This window comes from Rhineura floridana, chromosome 3, assembly GCF_030035675.1.
Source record: "Rhineura floridana isolate rRhiFlo1 chromosome 3, rRhiFlo1.hap2, whole genome shotgun sequence".
Classification (NCBI taxonomy): Eukaryota; Metazoa; Chordata; class Lepidosauria; order Squamata; family Rhineuridae; genus Rhineura; species Rhineura floridana.
In genome coordinates this window covers 10,469,059-10,490,987 of record NC_084482.1, presented here as the reverse complement: position 1 = coordinate 10,490,987, position 21,929 = coordinate 10,469,059, and the positions used below count along the sequence as shown (strand labels likewise).

At 42.3% G+C, this 21,929-nt stretch overlaps 1 protein-coding gene across 2 annotated transcripts in view; it reads right to left on the bottom strand.

Moving 5' to 3' along the window:
• Nucleotides 1-20,315, bottom strand: part of PTPN18 (protein tyrosine phosphatase non-receptor type 18) — a 53,634-nt gene extending 33,319 nt beyond the window's left edge. For both annotated transcript variants that reach the window (XM_061614398.1, XM_061614399.1), the window contains exons 1-4: nucleotides 20,180-20,315; nucleotides 4,695-4,803; nucleotides 2,762-2,838; nucleotides 991-1,086 (exon numbers count right to left, since the gene is read on the bottom strand). In XM_061614398.1, the coding sequence (XP_061470382.1) occupies nucleotides 991-1,086; nucleotides 2,762-2,838; nucleotides 4,695-4,803; nucleotides 20,180-20,272 (375 nt within the window). In that variant the 5' untranslated portion in view covers nucleotides 20,273-20,315. The remainder of the gene's footprint in view (nucleotides 1-990; nucleotides 1,087-2,761; nucleotides 2,839-4,694; nucleotides 4,804-20,179) is intronic.
• Between the last annotated feature and the right edge of the window lie 1,614 nt (nucleotides 20,316-21,929).

Sequence of the window (21,929 nt, the reverse complement as noted above, 5' to 3'; positions counted from 1 at the left end):
ACACTGACAGTTGGTTTTTACTGAGCATGCCCGACGTAATAATAGACTTCAATATTAAATTTCTTAAATTAATTAAAAATCAGCCAGGCATTTTTTAAACTTTTAAACTGCAGAAGATGGTCAGACTATGGGGCAAGGTCAGTAATAGGATTACAGGTACTCTGTGAACATGGCTGCTTTTTAATTAATTTCAACAAAGTATGAGACCACTGACAGAAAAAAGTCCAACAGGGGTCTGGATTTTTCTCTCTTGTTTTACACTTTGAACTCTCGATTCTCTCTGATTTTGTGTATTGCCATGAAAACTTAGAGGGTTGTTAAGCAAGCGTTCCTGAGTTCAGGACTATACATTTTGTATGGTTTTGTTTTGAAATGAGCTTATGGGAAGCAGCATAATGGCATGGGGGTATTTTCAATTTAACATTGAGGAATGCGAAAAATCCATGCTGGATATAGTATACAGCCACTCTTGTGGCTGTATAATGTACTAGCAAAAAAAAAGTTGGGAAATGGGCTTAGATAGACAGACAGACAAGTGTGACTTACAACCAAATGTGGCAGTCTATCATCATCTTGTTGCAGTTGCAGTGCTCTTGTTCAGGGTTCCAGCCAGCTATGAGCTGTAAGGGGCATTCTACGTCAACCCTTCCAAGGCCTCCATTTTTCTTTCCAACTGACATTCAGCACTCTATGGCTACTGAGCATGCTCAGGGTCCTCATTGGTCTGTTCTTCAGGAGGCTGCCCCCCTAGGTGTGCATGCTTGTGTGTATTTTTAAATATACTTCTGCAAACCTCAGAGTTCTTTTCAGTTTGGTGATACCCCTTGTTTCTCAGTGGCCTTGTTCTGTCCATAGGCACTCACCTCCTGAATTTGCTATGAGAGGGAGTGATTACAAGAGGATCTGATCTAATCTCCTGAGCACAATTTGCATCTCAGAGCTTGCTTTAAAATCCAGTAACTCCTTCTGTGATCTGCCTATACGACTCACCTTCACCTTGTATTGCCAAACCATACGCCAGAAGTCAAGCACTGTGTGTGCAAGAGGCCCTTGGGTTGCAATATAGCATTGCTTGTTATCCACACCCTGGGAGAAGAAAAAGAATGGTAAAGTTCAGTCAGCACCTTTCATTCTGCTGAACATACCACCATTACCACCACCACCACTGAATTGTGTTACAGTTCATGATAAGTGGGGAAACGTCATCATACAAAGGAAAGGGGAGGGTCAAGATTAGCATGAGCCAGACGGCATTGGATGATTTGATTTGCACTTGATAATTTGCATGTTCAGTGATAGTCAATGATAAACTACAGTCGATGTACATACAGTAATACCTCAGTTAAGGAATCCTCCAGGAAGGAAGCTCCTTTTAAGGAAGCCTTTTTTAAAGGTGACACTGACTAGCTTTGCTATGGATAAACTTTCAAGCCTGTGCCTTTGCTTTGCTAGGATGAAACTGGCAAGCCTGTGTGTCTGCTTTGCATTGAAGAGATCTCTTGCTTTCTCCCAGGGCTTCATTCAGAGGATGAAGAAGAGAGGGAGGGGGAAGCACCCTTTAAAGCCCCTGTTGAAGCTGCCTGCACCATCTATGAGTGGGTGTAGGAATCTATCCCTATTCTTTCCATGTTATTCCTACCTCTGGTACCAAAGTTTCTGTTAAAGAAGTCATGGCCAGGGACACATCTACTTTGTTAACTGAGGTATTACTATATTGTCCACCTCTATAACAATCATGTTCTCAAACTATTAATCTCAAATATGAACAATTAAAGTCAGCTCCTGGGGTGTGCATTTATTTTATCTCCAAACTTAGAATTCACAAGAACTCTAAAATTATCATGAATTGCTATTTTTTGGTAGTTCTCATGGTTCCTGAGCCTTTAGAATACTTTGCCATCACATTGCCAAATTTATCTCTGTAACCATGAGGACTAGAAATGTATTTTAAAATGTCATCTGGGGCTTTACGGATTGTAGGAGGAGCCTTCAGAACTATTGAATGCAGTAATGCCATGCTAGTGTGCCATGACTCGGGAACTGTTAGTTTTACCTTGAGAAATAAAATTAAATTCTAAAAGGCTACTGTGAAACAAAAGTACCCATTTTCAGGGGATGTTGCCTGCTGCATCTTTGCATGATTTGCTGATCTGGTCTTGCCTCATTTCAATTAGCCACAATGAAACAGAAAAAAATCCCAAAATGCTGAGAGAAAATTTATTTCTTAGGAAAGCACAATGCCTTTTGGCCTGTAGTATACTGGGCCTTCATAAAATTGCCTGTAGATATCTCTAATAGCAAAAATGCTTACATTTTTAATGGCAACTACCATATTAAAAAGTTAAGCATTTTGTTTTCAGTTCTTCTCCTCCCAATTAGCATCACCTGGGGGCGGGGCAGGCTGCTGCATCTCTGCATCAGGAAATATTGGCCCCTTCAATCACCCTCAATGCAAAGATGCAGCAAAAATACTTGCTGCCTGTTATATCTCTGTATGATCCATTGCTCTGAACAGGTCTCCTTCTGGTCGTGAAGCGCATGTAGATCACTGACTCCTGCGGAAACATGGGACAGGGGGCTTCTTTGAGGGCAGGTCATTCTTACACTTACACAGTTCAAAAAGTATATCTTTTGAACTGTATAACAGTGAGCTGTGCCTCCAGTTTTAATATTTAATAACTTAATAATAATGTACAAATTACCCGTGCCTCAGCTGTCAGCAGTTTGAGAAACAGTAATCTGGGTGTCAGAAATCTGTTACCTGAATGAAGTTGGCATTGATATAATCTGCTTGGCTTCCTTCTGCCAGGAAGTTGACAACAACTCTGGTCTGATCATCTGTAAGAGGTACATAACTTGGGAGTTAGTGTCACTGAGGATTTGGACAGACCAGGGGAACAGTTGGGGAAGGTAGCATGGTGGTAGCTCATGGGAAGATAGCCACCTGGCCTCAGACAGAGAGTATGAATCTTGGCAAGCTAACCTGTAGTGCTTTAGGTATAGCTGAATGACAACTGTCATCAGCCCCAGCCTGCATAGCAGAGCTTGGAAAAGTTACTTTTTTGAACTACAACTCCCATCAGCCCCAGCCAGCATGGCCACTGGAGCGGGCTGATGGGAGCTGTAGTTCAAAAAAGTAACTTTTCCAAGCTCTGCATAGCTAATGGTCAGGGATGGTCAGAGTTGTACTCCAACAACATCTGGAGGGTCACACAGATTAGCTCAACGCTGCTCTAAAGTGAATAACAGGAAATGGGAAGAGAAGAGAGATTGTAAAGTGCTTTATATATTTCTTAATCCAGGAGCTATATGGCACAGAAATGCCCAGCATCAACACTCTTTTGAACCCCCATGAAGATGGTAGCCCAGTCTGTGAACACATCCATGGCTACACTGGATCCGTTTAGCTTGGTTGTACCTAAGTTCATAGCTTAGAGGTGACTGACCCAGAGATTAGCACGTGGAGAGACCCTTTTTTTAAAAAAAAGGTGTAGGTGGTGCTCAACTAAACAAATACTTGCATGTATGCTCCCATGGACCTCAGTTTTCTGGAACGTATGGTGGGTGGGAAAGTACTAATTGTGTGGAGGGGGCAACAACACATAGTGTGAATACATCCCATCAAGCACCCCCACCAGCATGGACAGGAAACATCGAGATAGATTTCGGGGGCATAAAACTGAAAGCGATCATGTGTGTGGACAAAGATACACCAATGCTCAATCAGAAACAGCAACCCACATACTCATGAATGCCCTACTGTGTGCATACAGGTCCAGAGGCAGTCCATTCAGCTCATCTTGGGAACTCTAAAATTCCACTTTTCACAGTTCCTCCAATTACTTTTTGTCCAGTTAATACCCCCAGCCTGGACTCCTGACCAGCTAGAAGCTTGATATTATTATTATTATTAGCATTAGCATTGATTACCCACCCTTCACTCAGAGGTCCTAGGGTAGGTTACATTTCCTGGAGAGGGTTCTGAATAAGGTTAACAGGTTTCCAGCGTCCCAAGGCCTGAGACTCACAAAGTAGGGCATAGTGACATCATGGGGTGGGTCCTTCTCATGATGTCATGCAACTGTCAACTCATACAAGACAAAAATCTGAAACCTAGGCAGGGCCCAACAATCCTATGGCCCAGCAGTTAAAGGGGCAGAGATAGAAATGTAAAGGCCCAGGGAAAATGAAAATGGGAAACAGATTTTTTCCCTTTTCCTCCTGATTTATCCAATGGGAAAAAAATGAAATTTGGGTAATGAAGGAAACCACCTCCCCCCACATCCTATGCAATATTTTATTGTTCAGAACAAAGAATTATTAATTTTTTAAAAAAGAAGTAATGTTTTAAAAAAATATTGTTACAGCCAGTTACATGGCTGCAAAACTCCTAGAATTTGAGACCAGCTGATGGATCTAACTGGATGCTCTGAGGCCCTGAGAATGGATCCCAAAACCTTTAAATGGCAAGTGTAGCCGGATATTTTTCTGCTGAGCAGCTGAAGACAAGACAGGACACTCCTAGGGTGGAGGGGCCAAAGAGGAATGTGGTAGCACAGCTTGATCCATGGAAGAGGAAGTTAGTGCCAAGGCAGCCAGAACTGGCCCTATGCCACGGTTGCCAATATTATAGCCGCCCCTGGGCAAGGAACCATGTAGAATTATTTCCCCATGTAGTATTATTGCCAACTCACAGGGCAAGATGTCTTTGTAACGGTTCTTCTTTATATTCTCCTGGTTGCCCCCGGCTTCTGTTGAAATGCCCTGTTGCTTCCGGAATGCTATGGCCCGGGCCCTGATTTCCTGCCGAGAGATTTAAGCATTCATTTGTTTATTATAATATTTCCATGCTTGCCTTTTTGCCTGACAACTGGTCTCCAAGTCAGCTGATAATAAAAAAAGGAAAAAGAAACACTGAAATACAACAAATGTAATGAGATTTTTGGTGACTGATGAAGGCTCTGGAGGATAAGAATTAAAGATGTCATCTCCCCAGCACTTAGATCAACAACAACAACAACATTTTATTTTGATCAACCAACCATTAAAGAGTACATAACTGGATAAATACATAATCACAAAATCAAAAGAGCAAAAGTGAGGGTTTAAGATCTAGCAATCATTGAATCACTACTACATTCAGAAATCATTCAGCATTGGCAGATCACCTGTATAGTAATAAATTTATTGGATCCCTCAAGGAAAATACTCAGAGGAGTCTCTAGGGTAACTGCCTCATAAAAGGGTAGATTATACATTCTCTGACCCCTTGATAAAATCTACAGTAAAAAAACACACACATGGGAAACTGTTTCACGTTCCAGTTGATTACATGGACAGCACCTATCCTTGATAGGAACTCTAGCAAATCTGCCTTCTAACATCTTTGAAGGTAAAATGTTAAAACGTGCCAGCAGAACAGCTCTTCTATACTTAGGTAATGTTAAAAAGTGTAAGTGTGGCATACATTGATTAGAGGCAGACCAAATCCGGCCCACATTGTCAAAAGCCTCAGGAAATCCTCCATCTGTGTTAATTCCTGATGTTAGAGTAATAATGAGGCCATCCAAGTCTTCAAATGAATGTTCACCTTCAGTGGGTTTATTAGATGTGGAAGATCAAGCACAAAAGGAATGTTTAGTCCAAATAGCCAACAATATAGCCCCCAAGGAATATAACCTGGTAGACTCTAAATCAAAGGACCTTAAAATAGTTTAGTGGTCAACCTATCAGTTCTTGGAACCATATGAATATGGATCTCAGCCTCCACCTCAGGACACAATGCACAAAGCTAGCTCCACAAAGGTCTTTGAAGATAAAGATGGGATAATGAACAACATTTTGGGGATATAACTTAGATCAGGGATGGGGGACCTATGGCCCTCCTGATGTTGTTGGACTCCAACTCCCATCATCCCTGGTCATTGGCCACTCTGGCTGGTGCTGGATGAAGTCTAGCAACATCTGGAGGCCCACAGATACTGCTTTATTTATTTAATTTATTTAGAGGCTAACTTTTAGGGTGGACCCCTTTTAAGGTGACTTCCAACATATGTTTTCAGAAAGATGAATCAATAATCAATGCCAAACATAAAACGCTTTAACAATACCAAGGATAAGCAGCAGCACTCAAATACCAAGAACCAGCTGTATTCTTGTTCTTGTTTAATGGAATGAAATGGTTATAGATTGTTATGTATGTTTTGAGTTTTATGGTATTTTATTGGTTTTGTTATTATTATTGATACACACACACACACACCCCATTAAGGAGGCATTTTGGCAAGTAAGCGGTATATAAATAAATAATAAACAAATGATCACAATAATTAGTAATAACAATCAAAGCATCAAATAACTAATCCTGAAGTCAGCCATTGACATGCTTTTGGATGGAAGCAGCACAAAGGCCGCTTGACCTGTGGCTTGCTGGTGACGGGGCAGCAATTCCTCCCTCCTTGCCTCTGTAACAGCAGCTAATTCAAACTCTTCTTGTCCTAGCTATCCAGCACTTCCCAGTGTGCTAGATAACCAGCTACAAGCTGCTTACACAACCTTTCTGTCTATGTGGGAGAAACTATGGGTGTGTTGGAGCTTGCATTCAAATGGCAAGAGATCCAAATAAATAAATAAATGCACCTACCATTTTCTTTAGCCCTCTGATTTATTACATGAGCCAGGAGAATATGTTTTGTTAAACATAAGGATTGATGTGGACCCTCCTTCCAGGAACAGAGCTTTCAAGGCTAGTAACTCCTGGCAGATGGCCGATAGTAGCCCTGGAGGCAGTGATGAGATCAGTGGTGTTGATTATGAAATCTTACAGTCTCACACTGAGTATATTTTTAGAGCATTAGAGCTTCACCTGACCCTGCTGGAGATCACCAAAGCACCTTTTCCTGGTATGTTGCTGGTTTCCTTTCCCAGAACTGGTTGGGATGCTAGATCATTTATTTCTTTATGTGTGGTCTCCACCCAAGGCATCACCAGGTCAGGTGGGGTGTTATGTAAGACAGACGTGTCATTGAGACTGTAGAAGGTTTTGGTATCATAAGCAGAGTGAAAATAGGATGAATGACTTCTGGGTGATGAGCAACATTCAGGAAAAAAGAAAGGAGTTGAGGCCTTGGGAATTGGAGCGTATGGATTCTCCAGGAAAGAAGTAGGAGACAGGGCTTTTCAAACATTACAACAGTCCTACATCAAAATCAGGGGCTAAGTTTGTGACCAATGCTCAGTTTATGGTGGGAAAGATGGGGGGGTATGAAATCCTCAAGTTCTACTTCGACGCCCCCTAATTTTAGCTAAATCTTCCACCCTTTCTAAAAAACATTTGTTAAGGAGTAAGAGGGCCACAATGTTGGGTAAGGGGGTGGGTACCCTATAATCTGAGCACTTGTTCGTGCCACAGCTTGCCCCCAGTATATATTTTCAGTGTTGTCCTTCAACCTGTAAGTAAAATGTCTATGAAATTATCCCTGAGCAAAGTGTATGTCCCCTCACCACTAAGGAGTTACAGAGACCTCAAATATCAAGGATTAATATTCATGCTTTGAGATATAGTTTCCAGTTTAGCCCTGAAGCCTTGCATCTCTTTTTCTAGGACACAGGTGAGGAACCTGTGACTCTCCATACATTGTTGGGCTGCAACTCTCATTATCGCTGATCACTAGCTGTGCTGGCTGTGGTTAATGGGAGCTGGAGTCCAACAACATAAAGAGGGCTATTGATTCTCCATCCCTTGTCTGAAAATTAAGCACTGACTACAGACTTAAGGTCTTCATATTTAATATCACAATCCTAAACCATTTTAACACTGCAATCCTATTTGAAAATAAACTTAATGGAAACAGATGGGGCTGAAAGTACACTTGGTTGGGATGGAAGCTCTTTACAGTTCACCCTCTCCTTATCTATTGCCTTTGATTTCCAGATATTAATGAAAATAGCATGCAAAAAATATGTTATAATAAACACAATTGCTGACAAAAATGTATATATTGTTGGAAGTGTTGGGGGTTTGCATGAGAAAGAGTAGATAGAGGGGAACCTCCAAATTTCCTAGACTGTCTATCTGACCTAACCTGTGCTGACCTTCCTTCAGGTGTGTAAATGATATAGGAAGCTTATACTGAATCAGACCATTGGTCCATCTAGCTCAATACTGTCTGCACTGACAGGCAGCAGCTCTTTGGGGTTTCAGGCAGAAATCTCTTCCAGGCCTATCTGGAGATGCCGGATTGAACTTGCGGGCTTCTGCAAGCAAATCACATGCCCTTCCCCTCTTAGGATACTTTTAGGGTTGCCATATTGCCCGGTTAGCCGGGTTTTACCCGGATTCTATGCATGCCACCCAGCGCCCGGCTAGCCCCTTAGGTGGCCCGGATTCTCAGCTTTAATTTAAAAAAAAATTAAGTTTCTAGGTGGTCCGGTTCTTGAGATATGCATAAAAACATCAGCCGCCCCCGACTGTTAAATCTTTCTTTAAACAGTACTGTATACAGTACTATAGCACTTCGTAGCTTTAACTCCGCCCGTTCAGAATTGCAACCAATCAGTGAAGCCAGGATTGTGTTTCAGTTTCATTGACCTGAGGCAGTGTCTAGAAAACAAAATGGTGGTGTCCCCCCCCCCCGTTTATCTGAAAATCTCATAAATTGGGTAAGTATATACATTTCAGTTTCTTTTCCTCTTGTGTGCAGATCTTGGGCAGTGTTTTGAAAACCTTCCCAATGCTTGCTTTTTGTAAAAGCAATGCTAATCCCATATGCCCAGAGTAAATCCCATTGAATTCAATAGGACTTACTTTTGAGTAGACATGGTTATGAATGTGCTCAAAATCAATGGGACTTTGGAGTAAATGTAAAAAAGAATTGTGTTTGTGTTCTAACTCTTTCTGCCCCCCTCTCCAGTCCTATTTTAAAGCAAGTAGGCAGGGCTTACTTAGGTATTACAGTTTTTATTCTGTAGGAAAGTAATACCGATTTTTAAAAAACTAATACTGATTTTTCTGCAATGACCAACTGGTTTGACAATAAACTATTATATGGGCTGTATGTATTTATACATCTGAAGTGTGTGCATGTGTGTGTATGGAGTCTTTCCAACAACCCTGTGAGGTAGGGTTGGAAACCAAGGCAGCTCACAACAAGAAATAAAGCCATTTAAAATCCAATAACCATAAAAACAAGTATAAACAGTTGCAAAACAGCATAAAGTGGCATGATTCGGAATTTTGGGTTGTGTGAATGAAGTTGCTTATCACTTGAGGTTGCATTTCTGTCCCTGTTTGAGTAAGCCCCACTGAATACACTGGGACTTGCTTCTGAATAAATAAACCTAGGATTGCACTATAAATATCTTTACAGTTTGTGTAAATAATAAATATATTTGATAGTCATGCTTATATAAATATTTCTTCATTTATCATATTTTTGGTTTTTGGTTAGGAATCCTGACTGGTTGTGAGATGCTTAGTTTTCTGCCTTACTCATAGGAATCTTGTTGTGGTTGGTATGGTATTACGTTTAGGAAAGTGTTACTGCCTTCTGTGTTTTTCCCCATTTGTATTTCACTTATCTTTAACCTCACTCTGTTACAGCCATAGAAGCAACAGCAGCATATGCAAGATAATTAACTCCCATTAGTGATAAGAACAAGAATTTATAATTATTATTTCAATTAAAACAAGAGGCTTATCAATACTTTGAAGAGGACCAGATATTTATTTTCTTTCTGAGCCCAGGACTGGGTCTTTCATGATGCCCGGGGGGGGGGGAGCAGGAGAGTAGTCGATAAGACAGACATCCTGGCATTGATAATCTAATTAGCAAGGTATGTGTGGGGTTGTTGCACACTTCCAGGCCCAGTTTCATTTTGAATATGGAGGTGGAACCTGTGTAGATGTGGTTGCTCAAAGGGAGAAGAAATTTTGAGTTAAGCAAAGCTCTGCTTTTATAAAACCTAAGAAACATACAGATACTTTGAATGTCTGAGTGCCTGCACCAGTGGAATACTGGAGGAGCTTGTAAAACTTGCTGCAACAGTATTTAGAACTGAGCATGTGGTGTGAAAGACTCCTTTTCCTAACATTTTGGCTTCTTGTTTTTCTCCACCCACCACATCTTTGAAATATATCGTATATGGTTAACCGTACTGCTGCCCTGACTTACTCTATGTTTGTTGCTATTTTGTGTTTTTATTATGGTTTTATATTGATTGTGTATTTTTATTGTTTTTATTATATTTGTGAGCTGTGCTGAGCTCTGTTTTTAACAACAAAAGGGCAGGATATAAATTCTCTTAATCAATCAATAAATACTCCATAGTGATGGAAACTAGAGTCTAGGCATTTAAGGCTGAAAATGTTGCTTTTAAAAAAAAGATTTCTCACATCTTTCCCCAGCTTTTGGTGGTAGTTCCTAGGCACAAAAACAAAACAACTGGACAATCCAAATATTAATATGCAAATATTTGCATAGTATGCAAATAATATGCAAATACTTTGCATAATATGCAAATTAACCTGCCCGGATTTGTGGAACTGGAATATGGCAACCCTAGTTGCTGACCTCATTTCCTACTTCTCTCTTCTTCTTTGTCCTGCCTTGGGAGAGGAGGAGACATCTTTTCTTTTGTTTCTCTCTCCTGCAGAGATGAAAGAGCAAACATAGCTCTTTGTATCCCCAACTCTAGTTAGCAAGAACTAGGATCTTTTTTTTAAAATCCAAGTATATATTTCCTGTAATAAATGCAAGCTTTCTTATTTTCCTAAAGCCAGAATCTGTGCTGGCTTCAGTGTGTCTCCACCTCTGGACACATAACACTAGTAAAATTCTGCCTCCTTTTACTCCAAAACCTCAGAAATTGCAGCTCAAGTGTTTAGCTAGAAGTCGGTATACAGACTTCAAAATTGATTGGCCATCAATCCTGTTGCCATTCCAAGTGTTTCCAATGAAAATGCTTTGCTGTAGGCTCAGGCAGACACAGTGATTGACCCAGTGCTTTACTGTGTGCAGTTGTTATCGGTAGCGGGGAAGGGAGATGTGTCCAGCTGTAAGCAGAGTCGTTTCAAAATGCAGCCAAAGAAAATGATCTGGCTGCTTTGAAGCAACTTGTGTGTCTGCAGCCCAAGATTCACACACAGCTCAGCTATTTTGCTGATTTGTTAACATATAGAGAAACACACACTCAAATGCTGACAAATTTTCATAAGGACTTTTTTTTAAAAAAAATGCAAACTGATGCAGAAATGTGGCAAACTGAGCATAAGATTGGAAAAATGAAAAAATGAAACTGACAAGTTTGTCTATCCCTAATCTACATTATACTGTTTAGAGGGTTATTTGTGCTTTTGAATGGGGAACAAATGATTGATTTGCAGATAATAATGATGAAAAGAGCGCACACACACTTTTGTGAATAAACACCCCAAATATGAAATGATTGCACACACGGAGGCAGAAATGTCTGCAGCAAAAGGCCAAGTATTGCACATTCTTGTCATTTTTCTTCTGTTAAGAAAAAAGAGTGTGTTAAAGCTTTGGCTCCAATCCAGCTTTCATAATGCATCACTGGTACTGCATGATAACCAGTAGTGGCCCAGAATAGGAATGTGCATTCACATCTGTGTCATTATTAAAAGGTGCATCCAACCAGGTTAATGGGCCTAGATGAGCACTGCCAGGCAAATCCACATTCAAATGCATATTTGCACCTACCCTTCACATGCAAATGTTTGCTGCTACATACAGATCCCCCATGATGAATTAGGTATCTCCTATCTATCTTTCCTAGATTTCTTCTTTCCCCTTTTCTTTTTGTCTACATTTATTCCTTAGTTTTCAATCAATCAATCAATATTTTAGCTGTGTTTAATTTACCAATGTGGATTTGGGGTGCATCCAGAGCTAACCAAGTTTAGCAGCAAGCACATGCATTCACTATGGTTTGGTCTGATGTATAATTTCTTCCCTTGGATCAACTTCAAGGGAAACTTGTTCACAGTTCTTTCTATTTGCTGCAAAACCTGACTGTGCACAATGCTGATTGGTAGGAACTAGTATGGTCAACCTAAAGCAGTTTTTCAATTTTTTAAAAAACTATTCTGCTCCCTCTGTGTGTGAGAGAGTGTGTGAAAGCATACAAATCTACATTTAATTGAATAAATATGCTTATGGAGCTTTAAACATAAAAGTGGACAGCCCACCAGAAGCATAGGGGAAGGGGCAAGCCAACTACTGAGTCAGCTTTTGATTCATTAGCCAGGATGTTTGTCAAATGGATTGTGAAAGTGAGGGGAAACTATAGCAGAAAATGTTGCATCAGATCCTGATTTGTATGTGTGTCTGTAATGTGTGCCCTTTGAGCGTACCATTATTTGCATGCTTATGTTTCCATTCCTGTTCCCCTTTTTTCTAAAAACACAAACATGTAAAGATATGTAATTGTTTTGGATCTGTCTCATTTTTCTATAAAGTGCCTTATATATTCTTTTGGTATGGCAAATTACATCTGTGCTGATCTGAGATGCCTTGAGTGTGCCTCTGACTTCTGCTGTGAGGGATGTCACATGGGTTTCCTTCACAACCTTAACTTCCTCTTTTCCCCCATCCACAGATGAGACATGGCAGGTAAGGGAAACAGCCAATGAATTCAACTCCTTTAATTATGTATTCATCTAGGGCTGTTCCCAAAGCCCCTTGCACCAGACAGACTTTCCTTTTTATGCTTCTGTGACCTGTGTCTGTGTGGCATCAACGTGAACTAAGTTAACCTCATTGTACAAAATCATTTCTGTTTGCTGTTGTTGTTGTTATGTGCCTTCAAGTCGATTACGACTTATGGTGATCCTATGAAGCAGCGACCTTCAAGAGCATCTGTCATGAACCACCCCGTTCAGATCTTGAAAGTTCAGGTCTCTGTGGCTTCCTTGATGGAATCAATCCAAGTCTTGTTTGGCCTTCCTCTTTTTTTCTGTTTGTGGGGAGATTATAAATTAGGGTTTTGTCTATGTTTCAAGTGTTGCCACCTGTCACCCTTCTGCCCAAGCTATTTACCACTCTTGTCATCCAAGCCACTATGGGGAAGGGCTGTAGCTCAGTGGTAGACCATCTATTTTGCATACAAAAGGTCCTAGGTTCAGTCCAGCACATCTCCAAGCAGGGCTAGAAATGTCACCTAATTGAAACACTGGAGAGCCGCTGCCATTCAGTGTGGTCGATGCTGAGTAAGATGGACCAGTGGTCCAACTCACTACAAGGCAGATTCCTATGTTCTGTGATGCCTCTCTTCATGTCACTTCACTGGATTCCCATGCCCTTCTATATCCAGTTTAAATGTTCTGTCCTTAATTAGACAATGTAATAACAATGTAGTACAGGGTTAACCAACGTGGTGCCCTCCAGAGGTGCTGGATTCCCACTCCTGTCAGCCCCAGCCAGCACAGCCAATGGCCAAGGATGATGGGAGCTGTAGTCCAACAACATCTGGAGGGCACCACATTAGCTCCCCGATGTGAGTACCTTTCAGCATGTGAGAGTGCATTTCTCCCACCACTGGAAAACCACCAACAGCCTGCATCCATCTGGAACGAGGGGTGAGGGTTCCTCCCAGGTAGTGCTAACAGCATCTAATTTCAAATATCCTGGTTCATAATGGTTGCCTTATACCAGGTGAGATTATTTGTCTATCTACCCCGGTCTCTGACTGGTAGCAGCTCTCCAAGGTCACAGGCAGAGATTTTTCATATCTGCAGCATGCTGCTTTTAACTGAAGATACCAGGCATTGGACCAGGGGGACCTTCTGCACATAGATTGGGGGGTGAGCCTAGATGGTGAAAGGTGGCAATGAGTCCAGAGAGTAAGAGGAGCCAGGGCAGAACCTGGTGGATATGGGACAGAACCTGCCAGAATCTGGAGTTTTCTAGTTTTTCCATCTCAAAACTGTTTGCTTGAAAAAACAGTTTTACCAGTCGGACCAATAACATGATGGCAGGTATTTCCAAGGCAAACAAAATAGCTTCCTCCCAGGCAAGCTTGAATCACCTGGCCCATTTCAGAGATTGGGCATTGTCTCCTTTCCTTATGCTGGATTTTACTTTTTTATATGCCTCCGCAGAGGACTGTTGTTGCACAACGGAGCAAGAAGGTTAAACACACCAAAGAGGACCAAGGTTTGAGCTGCACTGTGGCCCTGACATGCCAGAGATGAAGTTTAAACTCATGGAGAAACTTTCATACTTATTGGCTCTCTGGGCCTTTATTGACACAAGGGGGCAAGAGATACTGTAATTACTGTTTATGCAGCCTTTAGGAAACGGGCGGGTTATACAACAGCTCAGAGCCATCATCACAAATTACACTGATAAGGAGAGCTAGCAGTCTCACATGACCAGGCACGTGAGACTGAAACCTGCTCCAGCAGGCAGAGAATGTGGCAAGCCTAGGAATCAGGACACCTGGGTTTACTTTCTGTCTGTGAGTGGAAAATGAAGCATGACTGTAACTGGAGTGGGGGGAACACAGAGCTGAAAGATGTGAAAATAAGGGTGAGTGAGTTAGGTCCCCCCTTCCTAATGTCTGTGACAACCTCTTGTTCCCATGCCTATAAATTAGGAAGTAAAATTGAAACACACATGCACACACACCCTAGTGTTTAGGGAAAGTTTCCCATTTTCATTTTCAATTCAAATGTGCAGGCTACTTGAAATTAAAATATCTGGTACATGGGTGGGGCCTGTGGGCAGAGTCCAGAGCAAGTCCAGTCACAGAGTCTGGAGTCAGAAGACTCCTAGTGGCTCTTAGTGGGTCTGTCTGGATCAGAATGCAAGCCTGTCAGTTCACCTATGGTGTACAGCTTGAAAAAAACGGTGGCTGGAAGGGCGTCCTTGCCTCTTGTTTATGATTATTTATTATAAACATTTGTATACTGCCATTCAGTAAAAACTCGCAGAGCGGTTGACATGAAAGACAACACAAAAACTATTAAGAGGCAACTATTACAAAGCAGAACAATTGTAACAGATATTAGAACTGAAAGGGAGCATGATCTTAAAACTCAGATGAAAACAATCAGCAGGGCTAAAATTATGTCTAAAAGTCCCAAGGAAATGGAAAGTTCTTTGGTGCTGAAAGGACAACATAGTTGGTGCCAAATGGACACCTCTGGGGAAAACATGCTACAATTGGAGTGCCGCTACTGAGAAGGCCCTCTCCCTCATAGCCACCTGCTTCACTTCCGATAGTGGTGGTACCTGCAGAAAGCCTTGGGCTAAAGATCTTAATGTAAGACAGGCAGTCCTGGTCCTTAGCTGTAAAGTGTATTAAAAGTTAAAAACAGCACTCTGAATTGGGGCCAGAAATAGAATGGAACAGTTAATTTGCTTTTCAAGCAACTGGCCTGAAAAAGGTGGTGGGGGAGGAAAACCGAGCATGGTGTTTTTTTTACTGGTTGGTTAGAAACCCAATTATTTTTGTACTTTCGTTTCTATTATTTGACTAGCAAAATGCCTCGTTATGACAGGTTGTGTGTGTGTGAAGAGAACTCTTGGTCATGGTGAAGAATCTTTTGTGGGTGTACACCGGGCCTAGAATTGAACAAATTCAGAAGGCCCCTATTCCATCTGCTTCTTACCAAGGGAGCCAATGACCAAACTGTTTAATCCAGGCCTATGCTTGCAACATGCTTAATGTAAAACCGTTTGCATACCGTGTGGCTGGCCAATCAAACAGGTTTATGGGGTCTGTCATTTTAAAGAATTGGCCACTTAAATTAATCTAAACTGATCTGTTGGGGTTCCCTCTCTGTACTCTCCGTCTTCTAGCTTTAAAAGAGTGTTGGTTTCCTCCACTCTATTTAAGGCAGAACTAGGCCATTCATACAATATATATAAGGTTGTGATGTATAAGGAAATACAATATTAACAAATGTTGGTAGGGTTGGCGATGAGGTGAGGATCTTTGAGATCAATAAGACTTTGTAGAGCTTGAAGTTTAATTGGATAGGTCGCTGGAATGCAAAAGGTCAATCAAGCGGACATACGACACAGAGGGGAAAACTATCCCTGTTCCACTCCCTGGAATGTAGCACTTGAAGGGCCACATGACGTGATAGCAAAAGATTTGTGATTGAGTCTTCTCCAGGTTTTCTTTTAGGCTAGATGCAGCTGCTGCAAGCCGCAATTCATATCAAGACTGCCCTTCCTTCCAATGAGCCATGTAGCCCGCTGAACCCTTCCAGAGTCAACTCATTCATGAGGTGACCAATTCCAGCACATCTTGGCACATGATATGTAGCAACCAATTTGGGGGCATGTGGGAGTTAGAAGGACTCATCATCTCAGCTGTCTGGCAGGGCATGGAAAAGCCATGCTGGCTAGTCAGCTGGGAACTAGCAATCTCAGGAACAGGTGACAACCAAGCCTCAGTTTTAAGTGGCACAATAAAGTCTCCATTTTACTGATTCTTTATGCTAAAAGCAAAACACTTCTTGGTCCTTTTTATGCAGCCAAAACAGCACCACTCATGCACAAACAGGAGCTGTTTGCAGGCTTGATGGGAACCCCACATTTTGCAGAACTGCAAAAAAACACCCAAAATTGTGGGAGTGGAAGGACTTTAAAACAGCCCAAAGAGGATTGAACATCCTCAGTGGTTGCAGAACACCATGTCTGTTGGGAGGAGGGAATGGAAAACCAGGAAAAAAGAAGGAATGGAATGGTGTGTCTTGGAAAAGGGCAAGGCTGACTGCCTGGAACACTGAACAGGAACACCCCACATTATAACATTTTGTTGCAGATCCCCCTTGTTACTAGCAAAATGCCCATCATCATGATGGGAAAACTTGTATATTGTAGGGACTGGGGGGTGGGGGTGTAGTGCATCTCAATGGGCCCTTGTCCCCCCCCCCCCCCCCCCACACACACACACACCAGTTCCTGGTGTCAAGTTTTGCTCTCCCTGCAACAGTATTTCCAAATGTAGTGCTTTACTGTTGCTGATAGAGATTAATGGTCACCATCACCCATCATTCACTTTTATAGGGAAAAGGGAGAAGGATGCACTGGGATAGATATAAAAATTTGTTTCCTGCTGGTGATGGGTCCAGCTTCATCAGCACACCCCATCCTGGGCAGAGCTCAGAAAAGTTACTTTTTTGAACTACAACTCCCATCAGCCCAATCCAGTGGCCATGCTGGCTGGGGCTGATGGGAGTTATAGTTCAAAAAAGTAACTTTTCCAAGCTCTGATCCTGGGTTATATTTCTTGATCACACTAGTGTGTAATGGAACATGGAGCAGACAGTCCACAAACATGTATTCACAACTCTTCTCTCCAATTCACTTGTCACCTCTCAGATCTGGATACAACTACAGAAGCTCTAGCTTCTAGCAACCCTTGCCAAATAAACGTGTTGATGCTACAGATCCAAAGAAGTTTCAGAGCTATATAATTGTCAGGTCTTCCAAATGGGAAGCACCGGGAACTGTCATCCCACAAAAAGACTAGCAGCTTCTCTTATAATAGCTTCATCCCCTGCCAAACTATTATTCATTTATTATTATTACATTTTATGAGTTGTTTTGCACCAGAATAATCTCAAAGTGAGGGTAGAAGCACACTCACTGTTCTGCTGGTTCCAGTGCGCCTCAACCTCTCTTTTCTGAAAATGTGGGCACACAACATGAGCCCCTTTTTACTGTAAAACTTGGTGGGAGCAGCTCAAGTGCAGTTGTTTTAAAAAATTCAGCTTCAAAGAGATTTTGCAAACTGATCGGCAGATCAACCCGTTCCTCCTCCAGGTGTGGCTAATGGAAACACTTTGGGGTAGGTGACTAGTGTATTCACAGTCTGACTTAAGAGATTAAGAATTCGTATAAATAAAAAGCAAACAAAAGCCTTTAAAAACCAAAATGTACATTAACAGGGATCATCCAGAAATAACACTTAAGATTACCTTAAGAGTCCCCTAATAACACCAAGATTCTCTGCAGGAACGTGTGACAGATAGTAAAACAAGATATGGTAAGTAAGGTATAAAGAACCACTTGCATTTATACAGTGCTTTTAGAGTGGTCAAAGCGCTTTACTTGTATTATCTCAGTAAATCCTAACAACAAAGCTGCAAAGTCAGGTACTATCATCATCATTATCCCCCTATTGCAGAAGAAGGACTGAGGCTGAGAAAGAATGGCTTGCTTAAGGCCCCCTTACTGAGTTCATGGTGGTGGTGAGATTTGAATTAGACATTTCTTGATTCACACAGCTCAGTTGCTTATACAGAATTCTATAAATTCATACTTGTGTATAAGCGACATTATCAGTATAAGTGACATTATCAGTGATCAGAACAGCCAATGAACTATTACCACACTGGTTCGATGCTTATACCAGGAACCCCCATCTGTAGTTACACCTCTGGACTATACAGGAGAGAAGCCCTGTTGTTATTGGCACTTGTTGCTTCTATATTATTGTTAGTTTTTATTGTTAGTCTCTTCATGTTTTGATGTTTACATGTTCTGCTTTGTACGTTGCTTAGAGTGGCTGACAATTCAGCCAGATAAGCAACTAATAAGTCGAATAAATAAATAAATAAATAAATAAATAAGCCTTATATGGTGGTATAAATACATAGGATTGTATTCAACGTAGTGCTAAGGAGATTGTTCCATCACTGCAAGCATTTCTGCTTGCCTGATGGGAGATCTCCCCGTCTCCTCCCTCGTGTGCTATTCTGGGGATTCCCTCAGCCCCCCCCCAACAGTTTTGGGTAGTTGTGAAGGGCATGCTGCAGGAGGAGAGGGGAGTCCTTTTGCACTAATGGGAAATGTGCTTGCTTCTGTATTATTTATTTTATTTATTTATTATTTTATTTATATCCTACCCTTCCTTCCAGCAGGAGCCCAGGGCAGCAAATAGAAACTCTAAAAACACTTTAAAACATCAGAAAAGACCTTAAAATACATTAAAACAAAGCAATGTTAAAAACATTTAAAAAAAGCTTTAAAAATATCTTTTTAAAAAAGGGTTAAAACATATTATTAAAGAAAACATATTAAAAGCCATTCTAACACAGATGCAGACTGGGATAGGTCTCTACCTAAAATGCTTGTTGAAAGAGGAAAGTCTTCAAAAGGCGCCGAAAAGATAGCAGAGATGGCGCCTGCCTAATATTAAAGGGGAGGGAATACCACAGGGTAGGTGCTGCCACACTAAAGGTCTTATTACTTGAATACAGCCCATCATGTCTATAGCCTAGGATAGATTCTTCGCCCAGACTTGTATAAAATGGCATTTAGGAGGAAATACAATTCCTGCTGTATTCTTATTGTGATGGAATAAATGCAGCGTGAAATATGTGTGACTGGCCTGTGCTGCAGGCAAATAGGATACCCAACCTGGACACTAATCCTGAGGAGGCCCTCATCAACAGCTCCTCTCTGCTACTGTGATTCATGCACATTGTGTTAGTCCTAGCCAGGACACTCTTACAGTGTTTTGAACTAAAACGGAGGTATAAGAAAACACATCACAGTTGCTGGAAGGTGGAGCGCTTTTCTTGTGGCTTTCTAGCCTGCGCAGCATGCTAGCCCTCTGAGTTCTTTCCTTCTCACGGCTCCAGCAACACTGGCTGAGCAGCAGCAGAAGGGTAATCTGCCCCTAGGGAGAGGACAAAATGGCTGGACAGCAGTTGGGAGAAAGCAGAAAGGACCAGGCGCAGAGCTGGGCTTCACTCCAAAGCACATCAGTAGGCTTTGTTATGTACAGGCTATGCCATGTTTCAAAACACGGGCTGAAGTAGGATTGAAATGATTTTCAATATGATTTTCAATGTGCCAGTTCTACTGTAATTACCAGGTAAGTTGATTTGTTGTCGCCCTGCTTTCCCTTCCCCAAAAAGGTTCTTCTACCTGTGTCAATGCGCAATAGATAGACATTCAACATACGTAGCTTTTCTTGGACTGGAGATGCAGAGGCAGAAAAACTGTACTAGCTTAATTTCTGTCTGCTGTGTAGCATAGAAGGCCTGCCAGAAAGGGGGAAAAGCTCAGCATGGAGAATACCTGGTTGCAGCGGACAGGGAGAAAAGTAAGTGCTGACAGTCATAACTGAGGAAAGAGTGAAATCTGTTCCTCCCCTAAGCCACCCTCTCTCCTTCCAGATAAATAGGACTCACCTGGAATTCCTCAGCCAGCTGCCCCTTCTCTTGTCCTGCCTCGGCTTCCACTTGGGCTAGGAAGCCCTTCAGATTCTCTGCACAGCGGCTCATCCCTCTGCAGTGAGGGACTGAGGCAGAGCTGGAAGTGAAGGAGGCTATGCAATGCTAAGAGGAAGTTCAGGTCCCTACACCACGCCTTCCTGATGTGGCTGGTGGGATGGGCCCAGACCTGTCTGGCACTTTGCCCACTCTTGGAGAAGGGAATGTAGCTTTTCTGCAGACAATGATCAGGGTGCGTGAGCTCCTCCAGGCACTGAGTGGCACAGCCCAAATGCAATAATAATCATTGGCATAGGTCTGTGCTGGCTTTCTTCAAATCTCTCTTTGCTTAGGGGTTATCATTCTACATCCACAGTTTCTGCATCAGTGCCCCAGGACAGCTGCAGCTCAGAATGTGAGCCTAGGCTGTAGAACGCAATTCTGAAACACAATTCTCTATGCATGTTTATGGGGAGGTAAGTCCCCTTGGTTCCAAGAGATGTGGGTGGTTACTCCCAGGGAAGTGTGCATAGGATTTCAGCTGGACCAGCTCCAGACTCTGCTCTGCCAAGTGGCTGTGCTGGGCAACAGATCATACATGGCTGTTGCATGACCTAAGAGTTGCCTTCACCATCCAGTGGACTACTACAAAGGATTTTGGGACATACCTTTCAAATTGCATAGTTTCATTGGTGACCCCTAGAACATTATTGTCCAAAGCAACTGCTTAGGTTGCTTGTGCTGTCGGACATGCCCTGGATTATAGCCATAGATTACATCCAGATCAGCAGGCTTGCCACATTTACAGAGCAATTCTGTGCACGTCTTTTCAGAGTAAGCTCTATTGAGTTCAGTGAGACTTACTTGTAGGTAAGCATCCATAGCAGGGGTAGCTAACGCCCCAGTTGGGGGGGGTGCTGATCCAGCCCTCAAAGCAATCCCCCAAGCTCCCCCCAATTTTGGCTTGGGTGGCAATGATAATGTAGACACAGGGCTGGGGTTTGTGGAGCCCAGTGCCCTGATGGTGATGCAAATTGGCCCCTCCCTGGTCATCAGACTGATTATCTGATGAGCAGTGAGGGGACGAGAACTCCACTCAGTTGATTTGAATAGATTAGCTAAGGAGTTGGGACTGTGTGCCTGTGTGTCTGCCAATGTGTGTATGTGAGAGTGTTCATACAATTTGGGGGTGGAGACACCCATTTTTAGACCCACTCGCCACTGCAAGATGGCCCAGATGGTTGGCCAAGGGTGAATGTGGTCCTGGGGCCAAAAAGCTTAGCTACTGCTGATAGTTAGGATTGCAACCCACTGAGTTGCAATAAGTGGGTATAGCAGCCTTTCCCAAACTCTGGGTCCCCAGATGTTGCTAGACTACAGTTCCCATGATTTCTGCTCACTGGCCATGTTGGCTGGGGCTGCTGGGAGTTGTAGTCCAACAACATCTGGGGACCCAAAGGTTGGGGAAAGCTGGGGTATAGTATTGCAGTGTTGGTTAACTTTCCATTTTAATCTCCCTCTCCTGAATCTATACTTTATGTCAGGAGTGGCAAACCCATGGCCTGATAGCTGTTTCAGGTGGTCCACCAGCCCCTCAAGAATCAAGCACCTCCACTTACTTTGCAAAGTGCCTCTTCTCCCTCTGACACGTCTTCCTGTTTCCTGGGCTCTAAGAACTCCTTGCAGTGGTGTCACACCAGAGGGAGAAGAGGAGCCTTTGCAAGGTAAG